This window comes from Mustela erminea, chromosome 11 (assembly GCF_009829155.1).
Source record: "Mustela erminea isolate mMusErm1 chromosome 11, mMusErm1.Pri, whole genome shotgun sequence".
NCBI classification, from domain to species: Eukaryota; Metazoa; Chordata; class Mammalia; order Carnivora; family Mustelidae; genus Mustela; species Mustela erminea.
The window spans coordinates 14,880,115-14,905,529 of record NC_045624.1 but is presented as its reverse complement, the minus strand read 5'-3'; the positions used below and the strand labels follow the sequence as shown (position 1 = coordinate 14,905,529).

The following is a 25,415-nucleotide window of genomic DNA, read 5'->3' as shown; positions in this document are numbered from 1 at the left end:
CAGAATGTGGAAGGCCGGGCTGTCCGGGGAGGAAGGTGTGCACTCACGGGCTGGCTGTGGGGTATACACCACAGGGGCCATAGCTCGGGTGACCCGCTAGTGCAGGAGTTTCCAAATGCAGGGATCCTGGGTTATAGGGTTATAGAGGAGCCTGAATACAGGGGACCCCTGCCCATATCCCCAAGGCCCAGCGGAACAATTGGTTTAGAATCTCTCCATGCTGGGTTTCCTTAAAGTTTCATAGAGGGATCTGGGAGGGGGGCCAGATGATGGTATTTATGGAATCATCTTTTGGATGTAGGCAGTAGAAATGTTTCTAACATGAAAAATGACCACCAGGGTCCTAATCAGCAGCCAAAAAGCCAACCAACAGCTACGCATTCTGAGGAGATCCCAAGAAGACAGGCCTCCACACCATCTCGGGGAACTCCTGCTACCCAGAGTCGGGTTAGGGGGTATCATCCAAGATGGCAGACTAAGAAAACCTTCTCTGACTCCATTCCCTACTGGGTAAGTCATCGTGGGGAAAAGGGAGAAAACCACTACGCTGAGATCAGCAACTGTTTACACCTTCTGTGGAGCAAAGAGCAAGGCAGGAGTCACAGGAGTCAGCTGCTCACTTACGGGCTTATGGACTTAAGCTCACTGCATTTATGGACAGGCTGAGGTTCTAGAAAAGAGAGTGGCGTCTATGTCGGCAAACAGCTCTTTGCCACCTTCCTTTGAAACACTTGGTCACCTCTAGACCACTTCCACCTCCGCTGCCCTCTATCAGCTGGGTCTCTCACCAATTAACCAAACAATAAACAAGCATTCTTGGCTTCGTCTTTTTTCTAATTCATCTCCGGCTTGAACAGTGTTTATCAGACAAACTTCCTAACGGAGGCCACACAGCAGGAAGAGAAGCAGGTGATGTAGAAAGAGGGCGCCACCTAGGGACGGATCTCTGGAACTCCAGCCTCAGCTCGCTCCTGCTCCCTGACTCAGCCAGGTCAGCATCCCACAGACTGGAGAAAAGGAAGTATTTATCTGAAAATATCTACAACCACTTAAAACACGTGTGATCTCAGCACATTCCACTTACTCTTTTGCACTGATGTACATACAGAGCGTGAGACTGATCATCTCAAACCGCGCTGTGTAGATATCTAGATTCTGATGTGCCCTGGGAGGTCAATCTTCCCAAATCCTATTTGATTTAGACTGATAGTAAACTCTTCTTCACTCCCCGAGTAAACGCAAGGCTCAGGAGCATTTCAGACAAAAGGAGGAAACCGACTGAATGAGCTATTTGCCAAAAGTGAAAAAATCACTAGTAAACGGAAGCTGGCTTATTTGTATTTCACTCCTGTACTTGCACACTCTACCATGATATAGTAAAAGCTCACAACTGAAAAATCTGATAAAAACAGCTTTCAATATTCATCAACAAGCTCAAACTATAGTAGAATACTTTTACTTTCAACTAATCACACAACCATGTTCAGACTCTTATAAGTCATTAGCTACCAGGAGACTTGGTGTACACACATACCCTGAGCAAAGTTTGCAAAATGTAAGATTTAAATGTGTTTTCCCTTAATAGAGCATTGTTCTGGAAATCAGAAGGCCCTCCAAGCCCAGCACTCTGTTGAAAGTGCAAACTTCTATTTTCAAGGAACGCATGCTCCTACCCACAGTGAGAGCATGGCAACAAGTAGGCACTTACCAGCGATTTTCGATGATTGGCTCTAAGAATAAACGGCTTAATCAGGAGCATCCATGGGACAGAAATCAAAGCCATAATAACAAAGAAACTCTGGACTTCTTGCTGTAAGATCAGAATGGTAAGATCCCATCATTTCAAGGTGATCACACAGTGTAACTTATATGATAAATATCATAAATATGGATCGTTTTAGTGGTACTTTATTTTGAGAGAGCGGAAGCATGTCAACGTATCCATTCACCTTTATGTTTTGGAATATTCCCATTGTAGTCCAGTGGTGCCCAGCGTCAATCCAGGGTGGGCACTGGAAACTCACTGTCTTACTCCTTACTCTTTGAGTACCCCCTTGCTATCCACCCAACCCATATGTGAACAAGAAGTACTCATGAGGCACATTATAAGGGCAACTTGATTTATTCCTTGTCCCGCAGGAATAGTTAGCCCCTGGCCCTGCATGAGAAGTGTGGCAGGCCCCATGACTTCACTGGTCACTCTGTAGTAGCCAAAAGTCCTTGGGTCACTTTAAGTCACAAAGATGATCTCAATTAGCAATCATATATTCCCAGGACTAGATAATTATCTGTGCTCTGGTGCTCTCTGTCTTTCAAAAAGACACACAAATAAATAAATAAATAAATAAACTTCCTCTCAAAAAGAAAAAAAAAGCTTCCTCTCACTCTCACTGTGGGTGAGTCACCCGGTGGGCTCTGGGGCAGCCATGTTGAACTCTCCCTGGCTGTCTCCCTCACAGCTCCCCCTGGGCTGAGGCAGCCGCAGTCTTGATGCTTCTGTCGAAACCTCGAATTTGTCTCACCTTATCATCCTGCTACACATTTCCTTTCATGTCTTCATGTCCCTACCTCTTATTATATACCCCCTAGTCATCAGTCTAGAGGAGTGACCCAGAGCTGCTGTTGTCAAAGAACCAGGAAGCCCAGGGAGCTACCAGAAAGGTGTGGTCACTGGTGCTCAAGGGGGGGAAGGAAAAACGTTTGTTAGGCTCTCACTTTTCTTCTACTGTTCTGGCCAAGCTCTCAGTGAACACCAGGAGACGATTTTAATGCCAGTCGTAACAAGATTCACCCTGCTAACAGCGGGGACATCTTATCTGCTCAGTCTTCTATCCTCCTCCCCTCTGAAATGCTCAGAAGATGGAGGGGAGCCTCAGAAACACACATCATGCTTGCCAGTTCCTGTGCATGAAGCTACCTCATCACCATCTGTTCATCTTTAGAAAAGGTTTTCCACCTCATGATGTACACAGTAACCGAAAACGTGTATTTGTCTGTTGCCCTTCTTCTTTGATATTCAAACATGGCACCAAGATGGCCACCGCGGTGTTGGGAAGGGTCTGGGTTATCCACTTCCATTGTCTCTTCCAGTTGCATGGCCCCAAAATGAGGTTATGGAAACTTCAAACAGGGTCATGATAATTCATCTTCAAAATAGGGCACAGGAAAACTGGCCAGTTCCCAGTAAGGGTTTTGAAGGGGAAAAAAAGCTGGAAAAACCATTCACTGTGCCAAATTCAGTGCACATTCCAGACCAGATGAGGACTTGAGTCTCTATGAAGGGAGTTAGCGCATAAAATAGTTAGTGAGTCTGAATCCTTTGCCTAAAAGAGAAGACTTGTTTGGGAAATCCAAGGAAACTTTCATTCAGACTCCAGCACTGAGTAAACCAACCTTCCAAATAGGTTCATTTAGTGTGCACAGTCTGGGGCGGTTCGTATACCATTCACTGAGGTATAACAAAAACATTACAATTGTAAAGTAGGTCACCTCAAAAGAGCTTTCAGTGGTGTAGGTCTTCTCTGATTCTTATCTAAAATCTGAATTATCTTTATTTTTCATAAAAAAATGCCCTTCCACAAGGCCTTTTCTTCTTATTTGCTGTTCCCATAAAGCAGGAGAATACAACTAGGACTCAAACACAAGAGGCCACACGTGGCCACAGGAGGGACAGAGCATGTCTTCCGTGAGGACATCCAGGGTGAGCAGCCACTGGCAAGTGAAAGGAGCAGCAGAGGGTCACATTGGGAAAATAGCCACCAGGACTCAGGAGATACTAGTGTGCCCTCCCTGAGTGACAATCTACGTTCACACAGTATTATCAAGTTAGTCACTGGGAGAGGCGAGAGGAAAACTACTTGTGGTACCAAAACACAAGTTTTTGTAACACAAGGCCTGGTTTCTGTCTCCAGCTCCCATGGAGCATTTATGCTTTTTAAAAATAAAATATCAAGTTGGTGATGAGGCTGACCTGCTAAGTTGGTGACAAATTGCTAGAAGTGGAAGAAAAAGATATGGCAGTACAGTCCAGGTGTTAGGAGGGATGGTTCACAGAAGAAGAACCAAAAGGAAAAATGAGAAGGCACCCTAAATCAGCCATGGAAGCTCACAAGAGAGCGTGAGTTTGGATCTTGGTTTCCCGGGAGCCCCTGCCCACGTGAACTGAGGCACTCACTCCCTCTTCTTGACTCTCCAGTAGTCTTTCTTGTCCACCTTAGCACTTATGTTTAGAAAAAAACAGTATTACATCTTGAGGCCCCGTTGAGATCATTTGTAGTTTCAGTCCAATGAATTTGAAGGACTGGGTTTTTTTCCTTTCGCCGCAAATGATGGGCAAGCCAATTTTCAATGGCACAGATTGTCCCATGTCACCCAAATAGGAGTGGCTAGACACCACACCGCCATGTTGCCCTAAGCACCTGTACGTTCACCCGCTCTCATGAACACCTTCTGAAACGCAAAGAACCTAACAGCCTTGAGTGGGTGCTGAGACGGCTCAGTCTTGTAAACAACTACTTTCTGCAATACTCAAGAGTAGGAGATGGACGTGACATCCTCAAGAGCATGAAAGAAGAACAAAAACACATCGATACCTGATGTTTGTACAGGGGAGCATTGGAAGGGTCGTTGTAGTTAAACAGAAACATGTTGATGAAGTGGATGAGGATGCTGGGGGCGCGCTGGGACGTGCTGACGTCATAGTGGCACCACTTGAAGATGATCATGAAAACCAAGTATCCGAACAGACACAGGATAAAAATCATCTCAGGAACGAACTGCAGAACGATGTTGAGAGTTCTTCGGAAGTATCTGCGGGTGGGAAACACACAGGAGAGACGGAACAATGAGTGAACTTCAAGAATGAATCAATTGTCCCGAAGCACGAAATGTTCATTTTCACACACCGCATTGACTCCCCGAGCAAGCGGCAATGACGCAGGCATGGAAAAAAGAGGAAGGAAGGATTCGAGAGAACCAGGGTCTGGAAGGTAGAGTCCGAAGCAAAGGGCAGGTCTGCAGGGAGAGCTGGTGGTTTGACCACAACTTCACCTGCACACCTAGCTCGTATTGACACATCCATGGGCACAAAGATATAGAGGATGACTACGAAGCTTTTTCTCCTAAGACAGGGGTTGGAGAGCTAAGGTATAAGGGCCAAACTGAGCCCGTCACCTGTTTTTAAACTACACACAAGTTGAAAATGATTTCTACATTTTTCAATGTTGGACCGAAACACTGAAAAGAATGGTTTGTGATAATGATATGCAAAAATTATATGTAATTCAAATTTCCGTGTTCCCTACTAAAGTTTTATTAGCACATAGACCCACTCATCCATTGACAGATTGTCTGTGGCAGCTTTCAAGCTCCAACATCAGGATTGGGTAGTTGTGACAGAGACAGTCTGGCCTCCAGAGCCTAAAATATTTATTCTCTGGCCCTCTAGAGAAAAAGTTTGGCCACTCATGCTCTAAGATACAGAGAGACTCCCACAAAGCGAAATTGAGGGGCCCCAAGTTAAAATGTCAGAAAAGGCCCCCACTCCCTTTGCTAATTGCAAGAGTTCTCTGAGGGAAAAGGGAGATCTAATGATAAAACAGGATTCCTGCATCATTGAGGCCAGCCTGACACACAATGAAACCAAGGACAGACTGCTCTGGAAAATACTTTCCAGGATCATCTCTCATTTAATTCTCACGGCCCTTTCAGGGAGGCAATGGTACCAGGATCACTAGTCACTAGTTGTCACTAGTTGACTTATTAACTGTATCTGACTTTTCAAGTAGATCTGCACTGGTGTGGGCTTTCCCGTCAGAGGGCACCATGGGGCTGGCTCTGGCCAATGGAACAGAAGCGGTCTGGGTCCCTTCCAAGGGGAAGCTTAAGAGTTCATGTGTAATTGACTCTTTCCATGTTTTCATACATTAACACCTTTAGAAAAATAGGTTTGAGAAGTATTCCGAGATAGCCCAAGCAAGAAGCTGCTGTCCTTTGAAAGAAATGACATCGTAGAGGACTGAGGCTCTGAGTGCAGGTTGGCCCAAAGCTACTTATGTCTCCATTTGCCCCCTGGTGGAAGCTAATCCTGAAGATGGCAGTGACCGAGGCCTTTCAGGTTGGGGGACACAAGGTGGTATGGGCTTGCCAGTCCGTTTCTGGACCCTCAAATATTTCAGAGGTGAAAAGTGCCTCTCTACTGGAGTGACCCAGCTCAGGAGAAACAGAGGTCCCACTTCTGCCAAACCAGCTTGTCCTGGCTCAAGCCAAGACACGTGGCAAAGCATTCCTCATAGGAAGAAGAAAACTCTTGCACAAAAGGACGTGGGGCCACACAGGTGGCTCTGTCACTGCTCCTCAATGACAGGGTCAGACCAACAGGCAGTAAGTTAATCATGAAAACTTACATGTGATTGAAAAGGCTGAGAATGACACCAAAAACCATCTGGACAATTCCCAGGATAACTGACATCTTCATTTTGTAAGAGTTCAAGAATGTTAGTTTGTTTGAAGCCAAGTTCCAAATCTGGATGGGAAACATGACAAGAACTGCATGAGACCGGAGTCTGGAAGTTCTGTCAGGAGTGACAGCAGGACTTTTCCTGAGGAAGTCACTGTAGGAACCACATTTTCAAATTTTGATCCCATTTAATGCATGCATTTTAGACTCAGAAAAGGAAAAAGAAGAAACCCCTCATCAATGCAACTCTAAAGACAAATGTGTCAGAACCATCAGGGCCATTCGTGAATAGCCAGTGGCCGGAAAAAAGAAAATCCTGCATGAGTTTTCCTCCTAAGGGAAAAGACATTCTGACACATTGTGGGAAGCTCTCACACTTGCCTCAGGTCCACTTCTTAGTGGTGGAGATTTCTGGCGCATGAATGTTTCCAGTTCCTTCTTGGTAACACCACCTTTTACTGTGAATGTAGTGCTTCACATTACAAAGCATTTTCCTGGGTCCATCTCAAGAAGCCACTCTTATAGCCAATATGTATTAACACTATGGACAAGACATGGTCCCTACCTTCTCCACGGTCCCTGTTTTAAACAGAGCTGCCAGGCTTGCAAAGAGAGGGACACATGTCCCTGTCCTCCTGACAAGACTGACATAGAGCAAGCACTCAGAGGGAGGCTCGGGGGCTGGTCAGGTTTCCACGCTCGCTAATGGCCCCATGGTCTCCACTTCCCCTCCAATGTAAATGGTTCAAGTCTTTGCTCTCACTCCTAACCCCTCCTCAACTCTAGACACATCCCCAGGCCTCCTGCTGGATATGTCCTAAGGGTCTGCTATACTGCACCTCAAAGGTAACAGAGCCAGGAGGGTCATCTCATTCTCCCTCCTACAATAACTTCCTCCTCCGAACTCCTTTGCTTCTGTTAAGGGCTCAAAGCCCTCCTGGGCACAGTGCGAATGTACCCTGCCCCTACCCCAGGTACACATACAGGCAGGAACCATATCTCACTGATTCTCTCTTTACAATGTCCTGAGCAGCTGCCAGCCAGTCAACCACCAAGAAGGCTGCCAGGAAGGCGGGCAAAGGATCTCCAGTAACAGGTGCCCAGACACCAGAGGCATCTTCTCTACCTCCCCCATCTGCCTGGCATTTCAGCACCCCCAGGCCTGCCCTCCAGCCTCTGCTTTTCCCTTTGCTTGCCTGCTTGCCCAGTCCCTGCGGGATCACTCAACATGGTTAGGACCCATTTACCAGCACACTGTAGACCAAGCCAAATCTGATAAACTTCAAATTAAGTACCAGACACCTACTAAGCTCTTTAAATGTACTATCATTTAATTCTAACAAAAACCCTATGATATAAACATAAATATTCCCCTTTTACACATAAGAGAATTTTATCTCAGTCTTGGGAAGATTGAGTTCTTTACTCATCAAAGGAAGAAATACTATTACAGCAAATGGGGTATCGACCCTACTTACGGACCAACGTCTGTTCTGGGTGTTTTATGCATAAAAATCATTTACTCTTTTGAGCAACCCAGTGAGTTAGAGCTGTTGTCATACCTATTTTGCAGATGAGGAAACAGAGGTGCAGTAGAGACACAGAGGTGTTAACTTGCTCAAAACCATAGCAAGGAAATAGAAAAGGCAAGATCTATACACAGGCTGTCTGACCCAAGAGCATAGGCTTTAAGCCATTTTGTCATGTTCATTTATTACAAAATGTCTACAAACACTTTTACAAAGACAGCCAAATATTTTGTGATTTGATGCTCAAAAAAGGTGTTGCACACAGTCAATAAATGCACCTGTAGAGGTTTACATTATGTGAAAAATCCAACCCCTCATTAATAGAAGTGAGTGCTGGGCCACCTGGGTGGCTCAATCCTTTGAGTAACCAACTCTTGGTTTGGGCTCAAGGCATGATCTCCGGGTCATGAGATCAAACCCCAGGTAGGGCTTCACGCTCAGCAAGACATCTGCTTGAGCTCCTCTCCCTCTGCCCCTCCCCCTGCTTGCACATGTGTGCTCTCTTTCTAAAATGAAAAAAATAAATCTTTGGGCACCTGGCTGGCTCAGTCGGTTAAGCATCTGCCTTCAGCTCAGTTCATGATCCCAAGGTCCTGAGTCAAGTTCCCAAGTCCCGTGTCAGGTTCCCTGCTTGGTGGGGAGTCTGCTTCTCCCTCACCCTCTCCCTCTCGCCCTCAACTTGTGCTCTCTTCTTTCTCTCGTGCTCTCTCTCCCTCTCAAATGAATAAATAAAATCTTTAAAAAAATGTTTTTTTTAATATGTAAGTGCTAACAGAGACACAGAAATGTTCTGTTAAAGAGGCTATCTCTGGGGGAACAGAATTTCCAGAACAGGAGAGAGAACTCTCTCTTTTTTATACTATTTTGTATTTATTGGATTTTTAATCTCATGTATGCCTTGTTTTATAATAAAAAGACCAGAAATCTCAAAAATGTCAAAAATCAATGCTACTAGGAAAAAAGCGAATCCTTCTCAACCTCCCACTTCGCTTCCACCCTCCCCTTTTTCCTGCCTAACAGGTGGGCAGATGACAAAACCGCTTTCCTGATGGACACCGTAGCCCAGTGTGTTCTGAGCCGTGACGATGCCGTCCTTTGTCTGAGGAGCAGAACCAGGCAGGCAGGATCTGCTGATGAGTCAGGGGTGGGCTGGGAAGCGAAGAGAGGACAGTAGTGGCAAAGAGTTTCAAAGCCAAGGAAGGTCGACCAGATCCTAGGATCGGCCGACTCTGGACCCCTCCACACTACACTCCCCCACCCCCCTGCCCCGGCTAATCATGAAATTCCTTGGACCACAGACAAAGTCTTTCAATCCACAAAAATAACAACTTGTGTTCGTTTTTGGCACTTGCAGTTCACAAGCTTTCAAGGACTTTACCTCTTGGGATGGCGCTTACGATGCGAGTGCCTCCGAGTGCAAAGTACAAACAAATCCTGGGTGATACTTTCTGTCTTCCTAAGGGAAGGGAGGCAGACAAGCCCTGGGGAGGACTCGGGGAAACTGAAGAGACCACCCATAGATAGGAGAGTATAGTTTTAGGGCCGGTACTGTTTATTCTTAACTGTCAGCAACCAAAACCAAGGTCCCGAGATCTCTCCCACAAAGAGGGCTTAGAAGAAACATTTATTGAGCGCATCTGCCAAGTTCGAGTCTGGCCAGCTCAAGCTCATCTGGGGCACAAGGCTGCCACCTGGTGGCAGTTATGCGCCGGGCCATCAGGCGTACAGGGCTTCAAGCTAACAGGCTTGGGAGCCTTCTCGAAATCCCTCTATATCTAAAAGGCTACACGAGGAAGCGCCTCTTTGTTTCGCTTGGCTCAAATCCAACTGAGATAGCTATAACCACCATGTAAAAGTTAATGCACCCCTTTTCTTTTTTAAACTTATATCAATTCTATGCGATAAAATAAAGCAAAAATAAGAGCAAATCCACACTTTCCTAGGAAAAGGAAGACGTTATTCACGGCAAGAAAATGCCAGAGTAGGCAACTTGACTAGGATGCTAAATGACTCCTCTAACAGGTATACTTTCCAGGCAACCAAGGGCCTTTGAAAGAAGCAATCATTAACCACCAGGGGTATAAATCATCAGAGAAAGATGTTTGAGCAACTATATGGAAAATGACCCAGGGGCTAGGGAAAGGTTAAAGGTAGGACAATTACTTGAGTCCTGCTCAGTGTCATAAAACCCTCAGCATGTGTAATTCTATCTCAGCATAAATTTGTTGATTCGACAGCCGCCGGCACTTTCTTCTCCTCTACCTAGAGATCTTCTCAGCAAGACATTTTACATGATAAATATTTAACCCAAGAAGACATTATTACCGGATCAATCCCAAATGGGTATGGATTTCCAGAGTACACTCCCGGAATGGCTGGGTCCAGCTGTAAATACGGATTTGTTTCCATTACCTGTGTGCTACAGAGGGAGAAAGGAAAAATAAAAACAAAACCAGTGATCAACCAGAGGTAGAAACAGTATACAATAGTGTCCTTGGTCATGAACTTGTAAGCCAATCAAACCTACACTGCTGGTGCAACTCCCCCTTTGGCTCATTCAATCATTCCAGGAGTGGCCACTGTGGGCCAAGGATCATGCTGGGTGAAGCTACAGACATTACCGACTGGCCCCTGAGACGCTTCACGGTCTGAGTCACCAAAGGGCTCCTACCCTGCTGGAGTATTGTAAAAAATAATAAATAAATAAATAATAATAGTTAAACCACATCAGAAAATAAGTCAGGCCAGGGATGAAGGAGCACAGAGTAAACAAATCTCAGCCCAAGGACAAGCCTGCAAAACCTCCCGAGAGAGCACGTGGGCTCATCCTGGAGGAATGAACTGGCTTTCACCCATGGGCCCTCATCTCTGTGAAACTTAGCTCTCAAAAGTTGTGGTCCATTGAATGCCCTTTTTTTTTTCTTTTTAAGATTTTAATTATTTATTTGACAGAGAGAGATCACAAGTAGGCAGAGAGGCAGGCAGAGAGAGAGAGGGGAAGCAGGCTCCCCACTGTGCAGAGAGCCCGATGCGGGGCTTGATTCCAGGACCCTGAGATCATGATCTGAGCCAAAGGCAGAGGCTTACCCCACTGAGCCACCCAGGCGCCCCCCATTGAATGCCTTTAAATCAGTCTCCCGACTTGGCTCAGAAGCATGAACATTAGTGGGTAGGGATTTCTTACTCTCTCTGCAAGGGGGGGTGGGGTGTGTGTGTGTGTGTGTGTGTGTGTGTGTGTGTGTGTGTTTAACAGAACACACGTCTACAGAGGGGCCAAGAAGGAGTAGTGAAATGATGAGGAACAGAGTTTCGGCAACTTTGCAGGGCTACCTAGAGAGAGACTCCCTCCCTCCGCCAGCTGAGGCGCTAGAGCGCGTCAGAGAGCAGCTGGGGGATCCGGAAGCCTGATCAAGCCGCTCAGCCCCTCCAGATGCGTGGAAGCAGCTGTACCCACTGGCCATCTCAGACACGCACCCTCCGTTGCCCCACCCCTACCCCACCCCACGCTAATGGCATGCCTCAGGGCAAATGGTTGCACTGAACTGGCAGAGACTTGTTTGTGTGTGGGTGAAGAAGAAAGTCACCCCGGATGGGAGCCAACCGCGAAGTCACGTTATCTGCTGTTGAACGTAAACAAGTTCACAGAACACCAACATCAGACAGAGCCATCCCAGGACCAGGCTGGATCCAGACACAAACAAGACTAGCCCTCAATCATATGTGATATCAAAATATGGAATAGAAAACCAAGGACAATGCCCAAACCCCAAAAATGACCAAATGTTGCCCTCCTGCTCTGGGGAGCCAGCCCTGGGAAGCCCCTTCCCACGCCCCCTTGTTGAGTGGCTCAAGCCCTCCACTGGCCCACCCCATCCCCTGAGTCAATAAATTCAGTGTGGGGGATGACGGCAGGCTTCTGGTGGTCTTGGGCTGATGAGCACTGGCCAGTGCCCCTAGGCAGGTGTCAGGGAAAGCAAGCCCAAGACCTGGCTTGTGACTGGTGACCGAAATTAGCTTGCTCCGTCCTCTACCGTTCTGATGGATGACGGCAATTCTCGTGTGTCTCTCGGTCAATGAGGTCCCGCTTCACACAGTCAGTGCCTGGGCATGTGGAGGAGCAGCCCTCAGACTGGTCTTGGCGTCCAGGAGCACTGAATTGAGCCGGAGATCATTCATACGTGCATAAAAGAACATTCCAGGGGCGCCTGGGTGGCTCAGTGGGTTAAGCCTCTGCCTTCAGCTCAGGTCATGATCCCGGGGTCTTGGGATCAAGCCCCGCATCCAGCTCTCTGCACAGTGGGGAGCCTGCTTCCCCTCTCTCTCTCTGCCTGCCTCTCTGCCTACTATGATCTCTCTCCGTCTGTCAAATAAATAAAATCTTAAAAAAAAAAAAAAAAGAAAAGAAAAAGAACATTCCAGCCCACATTTCCAGAGTGACAAAAACCAGTTGACTCAGACCTCTCCCAGTCACACTCCTGGGCAAATGAGATTTCATATTGGTGGTTTGGTGAAATGATGCTGATTCAACAAGTTTCAGAGTCCATCGTTACGCATAGGAATTTTAATCTAAAGAGCAAAACTAAGTAATCTGCCTTTAAGTCTATGAAAGCTTTGTTCTCCTAGGCATCTCGTCAGGGTGCTAATCGTAAAACAAAAACAAAAACAAAAACTCTTGTCAATATAGCCATCTGTAATTCTGGGAAATGTCTTAATCTTCATTTTAATTCATATATTGTTTGTTTAACATTCCCGTCCTCCGCTGCAAGGAACTTAGACCCAGCAGAGAAGCTAAAGAGACACACTGACCCTCCATGACACAGCCATCCACACTCTTACCATCCATCCAAGCTGTGGTTTTTGGGCATCGAGAGAGCTCCCGGGTCTCTCTCTTCTGCACCCATGTCCTCACCAGCTACCCCCACCCCCACCCATGCCGCCCTACCCGCCCTCCTCACCGCGTCACCCATCAGGCAAACACAGGGAACCACTTTTGCAAAACTAGCCATACCCTCCTTTGCTTTTGATGTTGAATCAAGCTGCTCTGAAGCTGTCAAAAAAAAATGCCCTTCAGGTGAGTCTGGGGCCTTGAACATGGGGAACCAATAATTTATATAGTTCAACACCCACATAAGCCTTCTCTCCTCAGCACCTATATGCCCTAATTTCACTGTTTTCAATTCTTTGCCAGAACAAGGCCTGCTTCAAAGCCTCCTTCTCCTCTGGGGAATTGGTTTCTGTGACTGATACCAAGATGCCCCATTTTTATCTGCTCTACCGTTAGCTTTCACGGTAACACTGTGAACTCCATGCTATAGAGTTAATTGAAATTTTAAAAACTATTTCCATGTTTTACAGTTACCAGTAAAGTTACTGAGGGGTGGGTTTGAGGTCTCTCACTCTTTGTTGCCACTGAGGTCCCCCGGACCCATGTCAGTCTATAAACTTACTTCCACGTGCCGTTTCTGAACATGGGCCGGACACTCCAAGAAGAGCCAAAGATGTTGAGAGACTTGGAGAAGCAGTCGTTGTAAATCAAGCCCGTGTAGATGGAGAAGATACCCATGAGGAGAATCAGATAGCGTCCATGGAAGAAGGTGTTCCAGATCTGGCCTCAGGGAGACAGAGAAGATGATGGTCAATGGGGTTGGCAGCAGACCCCAGGGGTGGGATGTATGTCACCAGATGTCTCCAGCACCACCAGAAATAGCCTTGGCAAGGTATGCAGGCCCTACACAGAGGGGCCATGGGACAAGTGATCCAAATGGAGCACACACATCATTTTCCGGAGCTTCTATCTATGAATCGGGAAAGTCCTAGACTGGAAATTGTTGTTATAGAAGCAAAGCCATATAAGCCCCATATTCTTGAAGTGATTGTTGGTTAGGAAACATAACTGAGGCACAAGCTGAGGCCTCACGTGTCAGGGAAGGGACATGACAGTGGGCAGCCATTGTCTCAAGTGCTTCTAGAAGACAAGTGCAGAGCAGGACTCATATGGCGGCTCAATTTCACAGCAACTCAAATCCACACTCATTTTGGGTCTTGTCATTGCAAAATCGAGTCTCTGTCTAAGCACATTCACTAGGAAGACTCAAGTGCTTTCTATAATATGGAATGATGTGGGTTGATCATTCTCAGACCTGTTAAAGTGTATCTTTGGGATGTCAAATATTTATTATAGGCAACTACAGTTGTTAAAATGCTGGTCATGCAGAACTCTACTGGCCAGCGGTGGATTTTCCCACAAAGCTTGCTGATGATTAACCCACTGTGACATCACTGAACTAGCTCTAGTTAAGACAACTTGTAATAAAAGTTTGCAGATATTCTTAAAATGCAGAACACAACTAAAGGCATGTTTCTAGCTTATAAAATGTATTACAGTGAACATAATGTGACCATAACTAATTAACTTTGAAAGACTGTAGACTCTTGAGTTGTCTCAACCTTCACAACACCGAGAAGTCACTTCACAATAGGTATGGACACTTCAAGTGTCAAAGGGAAGATGCAATGTTCAGGGTTTCTTGGTGTTTCATAAGAACACTGGTCATGGACTGATTGATTGCAGGAGAAGGGCTCGGCCATGAAAAAAATATTTGTGGTTTGTTTTTTTTTTAGAGAGATAGAGAGTGTGCACACTAGGAAGTGGGAGACAGAGAATCCCATAGAATGCAGAGCCCAACGTGGGGCTCAATCCCAGGACCCTGAGATCATGTCCTGAGCTGAAATCAAGAGTCAGACCCCCAAATGGCTGTACTAACAAGGTGCCCTAGGAAAAGTATTTGTGGTATTAAAAAAAAAAGAAGAAGAAGAAGACCACAAATTAATATGCACTATTTGATCTCAGTTTTAAAAAACTGTGTACAAGCACAGAAAAAATTGGAATGATACATAAAAACATTGGTTGTGATTTTCTCTAGGTAGTTAAATTATTGTTAATTTTCCCAATTTTTAAAAATAAACATATATTGCTTTTATAATCAGAGGGGGAAAAAATCAATGTTAGGGGGAAAAACTTAAAAATAAGATCAATGCCTTGTCAAGTAATGTACAAAAACCAAAAATTCTTAAAGGAACCGCACCACACCAGCCCAAGTATTGAGCTTTGGACAGGAATTTCTGTGTTATATTTTGGCCCTTTTCTACTCTCTATCTTCTGCTTTTCGTAAAATATGTTGTTTCTATGGTGAAAGCAATATACACATTTTTCACATTCTACCTATTACCTCGAGGAAATGAGGCAAGATATTCAGTGGACACCCACCTCGTTGTTCGTCTTCTGGGAGAGCAAGTGTCTCTCATTCAGGACCATCCAAAGGGCTGCCAGTAGCATCACGATCCCATGACCACAGTCTCCAAACATCACGGCAAACAGGAAGGGGAAAGTGATGATGGTATAGGGAGCTGTAGAAGCAAGACCCACAACAGCCTGAGTCCTTCCCACAGCCGCTGCATCCCCTTCAAAGATCTGTCCATCACGTCCCATGCCGCACAATCTGGTTCCCCTGGAGCTTTCTGGTTTTGTCTTCCCTCCCCATCCCCAACCCCAGCGCTTGCTTAGCTCCCACGTACATCAGCTCATTGATAAGTAAGCATTATTATTCCCCATTTACAAATGAGCTGAGTTTTCAAGATCACAAAATTTAATGGGATTTAAAACCGGTGTCCTGTGCGGTGGGCGGTGGGCACTGGGTGGCTCTGTTGGCTAAGGGTCCAACTCTGGATTTCAGCTCAGGTCATGATCTCAGGCTGGTGAGATCAAGCCTGGAGTCAGGCTGGGCATGGAGCCTGCTTAGGAGTCTCGATTCCTCCCTCTCCCTCTCTCCCTCCTGCCTGCTCTAAAAAAATAAACAATAAAACCCCTTTTCTGTCTCTGAGTGTTTTGTATACTGTTCCACTACCATTTTTGGTCTGTTTCTCCAGCATTCACATGCACCAGGCACTTCCAGCAGTCACTCACAAAATACTCAACCTATGGGGCCCCTGCATTACAGGTCACAAGATTAGGACACAGGCTGGAGGAGAATAGCGTTGTAGACGACATGGCTGAAGGGAAGCTGGTCTACCCCTTTGTTTTTACAGACCAGGCAACCAACATCACATAGTTTATAGCACTAAGAATCCAGTCTTCTGATTCGAAGTCCTGTGTGTTCTCATCACACCCACAAAACAGCTACACGTCTGTGAAGATGCCAAGACATGACCCTCATTGAATTGGTAAGGGAAAAAGAACTGAACTTGACTGCCTAGTCGGGGTATGGTTTAAGGGAGAGCAGGTGAAATCTTGACAAAGAACAAAGCTTTCACTAATCGCCGCTAATGCAAGACAACACAGGAGATCGGCGAGCGAAACAAGATTGTAGGGATGTCACACTTATAAGCAATTCACCTCCTCTGCCACCCGAGAGGTCAATCTTACCCACTTTTCATTTTCAAGCTGTCTCATTATTCAATGCATCAGACCTTTTACCTGGGTTTATTTCCCGGTAACTGCCCACACCATATGCATCTACGATATTCTGGAAGCCGGCCGTGAATTTATTGGTCCTGTTAAATGTGGGAGGAGCTGTTTTAGATTGCACTGTGGTCAGGATGGGGACCATGGAGGAGCCGCTTAGTTCCTACAAAAAACATTGACAAAAATGTAAGAAAGAGAGCTTTGAGCTGAGCGTCAGCACACGGATCACAGTCTGATTCGCACCATCCTTTAAAGGTGAACTTGGGATAATTTCTTGACCTCTGTGAGACTCATGACCACATCTGTAACAGTGAAAACCTTCCTAATACTTATCTAATTTATCCGACAGGAGAGTCGTCAAAGCAAGTAGAGTTCTGGCCATTCCCATTCTCCTGCTCCTGCAAGTGGACCTGTTGAGTGCAGTTCTGGGTCCTCTACTTTTCTGTTCTCTCTGCTCATTCCCTCAAGAGTTTATCCACTTTCCTAATTCTGCCCCATTGTTCCAAATGGCCCTGACCCTCCTCTGAATTCTGCTTTAACTACTTGCCCAGGCTTTCAAATTCTCATGGCTCAGCAACCCCACAGAACCCAGGAGCCTAAAACCAAACTCAACAACTTGCCGCAAAGGCAGGTCCTCCCTTGGCCTCAGTGTTCCTTCAGCAGACTCCGTTCTCCAGATCCCTGAGCCTCTGGAGTCCTCAGACGTGTCCCTTCTCCTGGTTCAATCACTCCGTGCATCGATCACCAAATCTTGCTGCCTGTCTCTTTCAAGTCTCTCTTCTTCTTGTTCCCATCCCTACCAGCCGAGCCCCCAGCCTCTCCGTCCTCCTCTGTCTCTCTCCCTTCCATGTATCCTATCCCTCAGACAGCGCAATCCTTCTTTGAGAAGAGAAAACAAACAGAGAAGACTGCTCCAGTCACGCTACCCTCCTACACAAAAACCTTCCAAGGCCTCTTATTACCTAAAGAATGAAATCAAAACTCTTCAGTTTTGCAATCAAGACTTCTTCCCAATATTGACTTAGACTCTCTGCGCACCCCCACCCCCATCCTACCTTTCTACAATGCAAACTGGATTGGGTTGCTCCAGCATGGGAGTAAAATCAGACGTCTTATGCCACTAGAAGTCCTTCAGGACCATGCCGCAGCCTCTCCCTGATCTTCCTCCCATTCTTTAAGCTCTACCCTCTCTCCAGCCTGTGACCTTCAGGTGGTGACCTGCTCACTGATCACCCTTCCATGGTTCAGCCCAGACACCACTGCCTCCACGAAGTACCACTACCCTTCCCAGTCTGAGTGACGTGCTCTTCTTAAGTGCCCCATTTGGGTCATTATTGGAGTATGATACGGGGACATTCAAATCCTGCCTCCTGGCTCCAGAACCAGGATCAAGTTCCTTCTACTTTCTGTGCCTCAGTTTCCTCATTGTACAACGGGGATAAAGGTAGCCCCTACCTCCTAATCCAATCCCATCTCAAGGCCTTTACTTTCAGACCCTCCAGCTGGAAAGCTCTCCCCCCTACCCCGCCGCCCACTCTTGCTCCAAGCCACCTGCTCGGAGGGGCCCTCTCCAGTTACAGCCCTCGAATGGTATTAGGTACAGCCCTCAAATGTTATTATAGGATTTAAAACTCCAAGGGCCACCTTGACATCTTCAAGTCTCACAGGGTCCCAAAGGCCAAACCATGAGTTCCTCTGCCCTCGTGGGATTTGCCAGCCACCAAGCAGGAAGGCCTTTCCACCCAGCTAGCTCTCCCATGGCCAGACCAGCTGCACCCTGCCTAGTCTTCCAGCTCCCTGCCACCCCAGAAACGTACTCAAAAAATCTCCTCACGTCCTTGCACGGAAACGAGGGCCACTTCTTCTTGTAGGAGGCAGTCCCGCATCACCCCTGCTGGCTCATTCTGCCCCCAGTGCAAGCCCCAAGTACAACCTCCCTGTGGCCCTCTGCAGCATGTGGTGTCCTCCTCCCTTGGGCTCTAAGTGTATGTGACTCACCAGCTTCTGCCAGTCTCATGTGTCCAGAAACGGGTGGTATGTGCTTGGCCATTGGAGACACCATTCCCTTCTTCCCCAACAGGGTGAGTAGGTGATCAGAGCAAAGCCTCCCTCCCCACCCCATCCTCCCCTGTCCCCCGCTTTACTGCCTGCTCACCACCATTGCTGCCTGAAATCACATTAGTTATGGATATGCTTACTATCTGTCTTCCTTTCTAGAAGGTCTGTCAGAGAAGGGTCTTATCCTACCCGCACAGCCCTAGATCCGTTCCTGGGACACAATGACCATCAGCAGAGGTGAAGGATAAAGGTTGTGACCTCCACTAGTGCTGAGCACAGCTGTGGGCACACAGCGAGCACAGGTGTCTGGTTATTTGTCTTCCCAGCCAGGCTGTGACCTTCATGAGGGAACAGACGGACCCACAGCGCATGGACTGTGGAATCTACAGTCACAATCTGCAGAGTGACTGGCACCTCCATGTCCAATATGCATTTGCTGAAGATCAAAGAAATGTTGACTATTGGCCTGAAAAGGAATTTCTGATGGATGCCCAGGCCTGGACTAAGAACTGAAGATGCGTAGATGAGTGAGACTGTCCTTGGGAAGTTCACGGGACGTGGGAGGCTGAGAAACTCTGAGTGCCTGAGGGGGCGCTGCTGAAGCTGCACGTGACACATCCGTCCCCCTCCCCGCTCCTTCGGCCACTCACCATGCCTTGCTCCAACGCCCTCTTGATGCGCCCAGTGTCTGCCACCGGGAACCAGATCTCGGCGATGGCGCACTGCTGGGTGACGTCAATGTTGCACATGTTCAGGATGTGGTAAATGGCCTTCATCTTCTGCACTTTGATGGCCCAGGAGTGCCAGTTGGCAGCTGCTTCTTGCAGGAGGCGCTGGCGGTGAGACTCTGTTTGTGTGATGACCTGGACCGGCAGCAACACACAGAGAAACAAGGAACACTCACGCGGAGCTCTGGCACAGTGGCAAGACGGAAATCCTTGGCCATCTTGTCTCTTCCCGCCCCGGGCTCCCTCCTCTGGCCTGATGCCCTCCCCAATCGTCCACCTTCCTGAGCAGTTTATCTTCCCCTGTTGAGGTTAAAATGCGTGGGCAAAGACTGTATCTTCTTTTTCTTCTAAATTCCTTAGAGTACTATTTGTCCTGGATTGAACTGTGTCCCCAAAAAAGGATATTGAATAACTATGAATGTGACCTTATTTGGAAACATGGTCTTTGCCGATGTAATCAACATGAAATCATACTGGAGTAGGGTGGGCCCTGACCAACACGGTTGGTGCTCTTATAAGAAATTTGTACATCTAGGGGTGCCCGGGTGGCTCAGCCAGTTAAGCACCTGACTCTTGGTCTCTGCTCCAATCTTGATCTCCGGGTTGTGAGTTCGAGCCCCATACTGGGTTCCATTAAAAAAAAAAAGTGGGGGTGCCTGGGTGGCACAGTGGGTTAAAGCCTCTGCCTTCAGCCCAAGTCATGATCCCAGGGTCCTGGGATCGAGCCCTGCATCGGGCTCCCTGCTCGTCCAGGAGCATGCTTCTCCCTCATCTCTCTCTGCGTGCCTCTCTGCCTACTTGTGATTTCTGTCTGTCAAATAAATAAATAAAATCTTTTTTTAAAAAAGTAGAAATTTGGACATCTAGAGACACAGGGAAGAATGTTTTGTGTGATTCAGGCAGAGACTGAGTGATGTATCTACAAACCAAGGAAAACCAAGGATGGTCAACAACCACCAGACATGAGGGGGGGTGTCTTATTCTATTCGGGCTGCTATCATACAACACCATACCAGGTGGCTTGAACAGCAAAAATGTATTGTTCACAGTTCTGGAAGTTGGAAGTCTGCGATCAGGGTCTACTGTCATGGTGAGGCAAGGATCTTCTTGGGTTGCAGACTTCAAATTCTATTCTCACGTGGAAGAAGGGGCAAGCATGCTCTCTGGAGCCTCTTTGGACACTAATCCCATTCATGAGAGCTCTACCCTCATGACCTAATCACCTCCCAAAGGCCCCACCTCCAAAGATCATCGTCTGGAACATTAGATTTACAACATATGAGTTTGGGAGTGGGGGTGACACGCATTGGGACCATAGCAGAACAAGGGAGGGAGGATCCCTTCCTAGAGCCTTCAGAAAAGAGGGGCTCTGCTAACACCTGGATTTCAGACTTTGACCCTCCAGAACTGTGAGAAAATAAATTTCTGTTGTTGTAAGCCCCCCAGTTTATGGTAATTTGTTACAGCAGCCCTCGGAAATTAATACATCTATCAAAATGCTTTATATGTATAATGTCTTCAGTAAATGGCCAGTGAATTAATGAAGGAGGAAATGGAAGAATTTGCCCACAGAGAATTTATTTAATGGGATTCATTTCTATTTAGTGATACCAGTGTACCATCTCAGCATCTTCACCAGCAGTGCCCCAGGTCATATTCAATAGGAACATAAGTGTGGAGTAACTTCTTTTCCTCATGAAACTCTCATAAAATCTAGTATGGAGTGTTTGGGGAAAGAAGTTCAAGGGTAATTGCGTCAGGGAACCACAATCTCCTTGACAAGTGACAAGGAAGGACTAGAGGGGATTAAGGAAATTAGGCATAGATTTTTCCGGGTAGGCAAAAATGTCTGTTATTCTAAGAGTTTCACAACACACACACACTCACACACCCCATCTCTAAAGATACTCCCTGAGGATCCAGAACAGTGCTAACAATTGATACAGTGGCCATGAACATTTTAAATTTAATTAAAATCAGTTAAAAATAAAACTCGGGGGGCACCTCAGTCAGTTAAGCATCTGACTATTGATTTTGGTTCAGGTCACAATCTCAGGGTCATGAGATCAAGTCCTGCATCAGGCTCTGCACTGGGCATGGAGCCTGCTTAAGATTTTCTCTCTCCTTCTTCCTTTTCCCCTCCCTACCTCTAAAAAAGAATTTAAAATAAAATAAAATAAAAATTCAGTCCCTCAGTTGCACTAGCCACATTTCAAGTGTTCTGTGATTACGTGTGGCTCGTGGGCACAGCACAGTGCTCGCAGGTTAGACAGCATGTCCACAGAAAGTTCTACAGGACAGCGATGAACACAGGAAGCAGCGTGATGCGGGCCCAGCTGCTTTTAGGGGATTCCTTTCAAAGCTTTTTGAAGCAAGTGCACCAATCACATAAGTGTTAAGTGCCACCCAGGAAGACAACTGACTTACAAGAGGCTGTGAATTTGGAGTGGGCTCACGTGGTGATGCTAGCCTCACTCACTGTTCTTACAGAAGTAGTTGGTCCGCTCCAACAACTGGGTGAGTCAATGGAAAAAGAATCAGTCAGACTGGCTGTGGCCCAGGCCGGGCTCACCATAAAGGGCTCCTTCTATCGGACTGGGCCGGCCACCCAACAGCTCACTGGGGCTGTGGTCCATGCCAAGCCCAGGCAGAGCCGTCCTGACATTCGGAATCACCACCCCAAGCATACTGAACGCTCTGTTCCGATGATGAAATCTCCCGTCCTGATCGCTGGGAGAGCACAGCTGATGTTCCAGCCCGCCTGGACGTGAGGGCCCTGGGACATGGGACTTCATGGAAATGACAAAGGTAGCCCCCCTCACAGCCCCCACTGCGGTCACGCGCCCCGGCGCCTCACTCACAGTGATTAAATCCTCCAGCTTCACGTTGACGCCGGCCAGCATCTCTCTGCGCTCTGCGGCGGGCTCCGGGCAGGGGTAGATGGTGGCCCGAAACCTGTGTTTTGGACATTCTGAAGGTCACCGGGGGTGACCCCTGGAAAGCATGCCCCATGTCGCCTTCAGCCAAAGCCATCACTTGCGGCCTCTGGTTAGAGGACCACCTTTTTCTAGAATAATTGTCTCTTCGGCAGTCGGAGAATGAGTCCCCATTCTAAGAGTTCCCAAAGCCTTGCTCGGTGCTCTTTAAATTCAAGCTATGATTCCCTTATCTGAGTGAGCGCCCCTCAAACTGAAGAACCTGGGAGCTTTTAGGTAAACGAGACCACAGAATATATTACTGCAATAACAGCTTTGTCTACTGAATCATTTCTGCTGCGGTAAATGGATTCTGTAGAATCAGAAGCAACTCAGCATGAGGTGTGCCTGCTTCTTAGCGGCTGATGGAGGGTGTGAGAGGAATGCACGGATGTGGTTATAATGTCTACTTCTAGGTCCTCTCCGCTCCTGTTCCCACGGCTCTTGAAGATCAGTCTCATATTTAACGCTATCTGGTCAAATGCAGGAGAGTTGCTTTAAAATCCTGAGGGACCTCCAAGGAACCCCCAGTCAAGCGTACTTTGTCTCACACACCTCTCTACCAGATCGTGACCCGCATCACTGATGGAAGAGCCACGAACAGCCGCTTACCCTTCACAGATCTTCTTGATCTTTTGCCTGAGTTGCTCTCCTTGATAAAATATGATGAATATGTTCTTTTTAATTTCTTCTTTCTGGAAAATCAGAACAGTAAAAACTATATAAATATAAATAAAATATAGCTTTATCTGTATATTTTATCTGTATAAAACTATATATTATATAATATATATGATAACATATATATGTAATTTTATATAAATGTACCAATTTTTTCTTTTTGGTTATAATGTAATAGAAATATAAAATCCCGTTTTTAGATTTTTTTTTTAATTTAAAAATTACAACCAGGGGCACCTGGGTGGCTCAGTGGGTTAAGCCGCTGCCTTCGGCTCAGGTCATGATCTCAGGGTCCTGGGATCGAGCCCCGCATCGGGCTCTCTGCTCAGCGGGGAGCCTGCTTCCTCCTCTCTCTCTGCCTGCCTCTCTGCCTACTTGTGATCTCTCTCTGTCAAATAAATAAATAAAATCTTAAAAAAAAAAAGAAAAATAAAAATTACAACCAGAGGGGCGCCTGGCTGGCTCACTTGGTAGAGCATGTGATTCTGGATCTCAGAGTATAAGTTTAATTTCTATAAGTATAGAGATTACTTAAAAACAAATTTTTTTAAGATTTTATTTATTTGAGAGAGAGAGAGCAAAAGGAAGAGAGGAAAAGAGAGAGAGCGTGAGCAGGGTGAGGGGCAGAGGGAGCCCAGGGCACAACTCGATCCCAGGACTCCAGGACCATGACCTGAGCTGAAGGCAAACGCTTAACTGAGTCACCCAAGCACTCAAAATAAAATTTTTTTTAAAAGATTACAACTGGAAAACGTCAGCTTCTCCCTGTTGATCTAAGTTTATACTTCTTTATGGTTGAGGGCAAGGCCAAGGCAGCCTTAAAACAACAACCCCACTACTGGCTACACCAGCCAGACCACAGCCAAGCCCGTATTCAAGCTCTAACACTATACTTAAGAGGTGGGTTCAGAAACAAGAAACCATGCAGAAGAGAGAAACCAGGTTATTATTATAAGGCTTAAAATGAAAAAAGCAGACCTAGCTCACCAGAGTTAACTCACACACATTTACATTTCCAGGGTAAGTGGATGTTTAACAAAGGTAAAGCCATGTCTAATTTTTGATTCATTGTGTGTCCATAGGAACTCTGATTAAAATGCGATTTTCAAGTCCAAGTTTGATAATCCACAAGAAAGAATATATATTTTACAACCATATATGAAATTGTTCAAGCAAAGAAATGTGCTATTTTATACTTACTTAGTTTGGGGTAGAGGGCGGTAAAGGCAAAATAATGAAATCCATTGTTGGAAAAGTTACAACCAATCCAGTGTGCCCACCACATGTCACTCAGGGCACTGGGATGAGGTATAGCCAGCTATCAGCTATCATGACCAAGAGTCATGAAAATGCCCACACCCTTTAGGCCAGTAAACTGATTTCCCTGAATGTATATCAAGGAAGTAATTCAAAAGAAAATAAAAATGACATGCATGGAGATGCTCATCACAGTGTCTAGATTCTGGAGAAAACTTGGAAACAAAGTCCATAAGTAGATAGACAAGGTCACATGAACTCACTGGAGATCTTAGGCATCAATTGCAAAGAAGAAAAAAATGAATAGTTACATTGACAGCTGCTCATGGGAACCCCGGGAACACTATTTAGGATTGGGGGTGGGGGCCGCAGCTTTACATTATTTCCAAAGGTGCATTCTAACAAGATGCCCAGGTTGCTTCTGCTCAGGTGCACACTGAAACTTGGGGCGCACTGACGAAGCCCAGTTCTTAGCTCTTGGTGAGGAAGACCCAGCGGCCGCCTCATGGGGCAGGAGCGCTGCTAAGTTTCCAGGTACAGCTGCGTCTTGGAAGCATGAACAGTTGTGGGGTGTTCACAACAATGTGGGGTGTTCACAATAATCAATCCTTGAATTGACCTTTTATACTTTTTTTTTTTTTTACAAAAATTGGGGGAAGAGAAAAGCCAGGAAAAAGAAAAGCAAAAGCTATTAGCTTCACAGAAGTGAAGACCCTGCTTCAGAGAACCACCCCCTCCCCCACCAAGATGAGGGCCCCAGGACACTGAGGACACAGTTCCCCGCAGCCCGCAACACCCACCGTGACTGGGTCCTCTAGAGTCGTGTCCATCTCACTGAACTTCAGGTAGATGTTCCCTCGGCACACTCGCCACAGCAGCCTCTCAAAGGAAGCCATCCGCTCCCTGTTGATCACCCCAGCCGTGAACCTGGGCAGTCAGACAGGGAGGCATTGCTGAGGTCCAGGGAGCGGGGTGCAGGGAGACGGCCCCGTAGGACCTGAGGATGCACCAGCATGACATGGAGACCCACTACGCTCTGAGCACGAGGAGGACTCCCTAGCTGGCCGGGGTTCCAAGACCACTTGGCAACCCAGCCCCTACTCGCCCCAAGTCCCTTTTGGCCTCCTGTTTCCTCTTACGTGCTAAGACTTCCTTAATCACCCCGATAGTACAAAGTCACTTACTTGCAATTAGAAATAGGATAGCCCATCCGTTAGGGCACCCTAGCTAAAGAAAGGAACTGTTCCAACTACTCAACAACGGGCTCTG

At 46.6% G+C, this 25,415-nt stretch overlaps 1 protein-coding gene across 8 annotated transcripts in view; it reads right to left on the bottom strand.

Moving 5' to 3' along the window:
* ATP6V0A4 (ATPase H+ transporting V0 subunit a4) overlaps nt 1–25,415 on the bottom strand; it is a 74,197-nt gene that overhangs the window by 18,711 nt on the left and 30,071 nt on the right. For all 8 annotated transcript variants that reach the window (XM_032304686.1, XM_032304683.1, XM_032304682.1 and 5 more), the window contains 11 exons: nt 24,947–25,073; nt 22,821–22,903; nt 22,095–22,188; nt 19,156–19,368; nt 16,460–16,610; nt 15,254–15,393; nt 13,434–13,591; nt 10,312–10,405; nt 6,405–6,523; nt 4,593–4,809; nt 1,709–1,810 (listed from right to left, as the gene is read on the bottom strand). In XM_032304686.1, the coding sequence (XP_032160577.1) occupies nt 1,709–1,810; nt 4,593–4,809; nt 6,405–6,523; nt 10,312–10,405; nt 13,434–13,591; nt 15,254–15,393; nt 16,460–16,610; nt 19,156–19,368; nt 22,095–22,188; nt 22,821–22,903; nt 24,947–25,073 (1,498 nt within the window). The remainder of the gene's footprint in view (nt 1–1,708; nt 1,811–4,592; nt 4,810–6,404; nt 6,524–10,311; nt 10,406–13,433; nt 13,592–15,253; nt 15,394–16,459; nt 16,611–19,155; nt 19,369–22,094; nt 22,189–22,820; nt 22,904–24,946; nt 25,074–25,415) is intronic.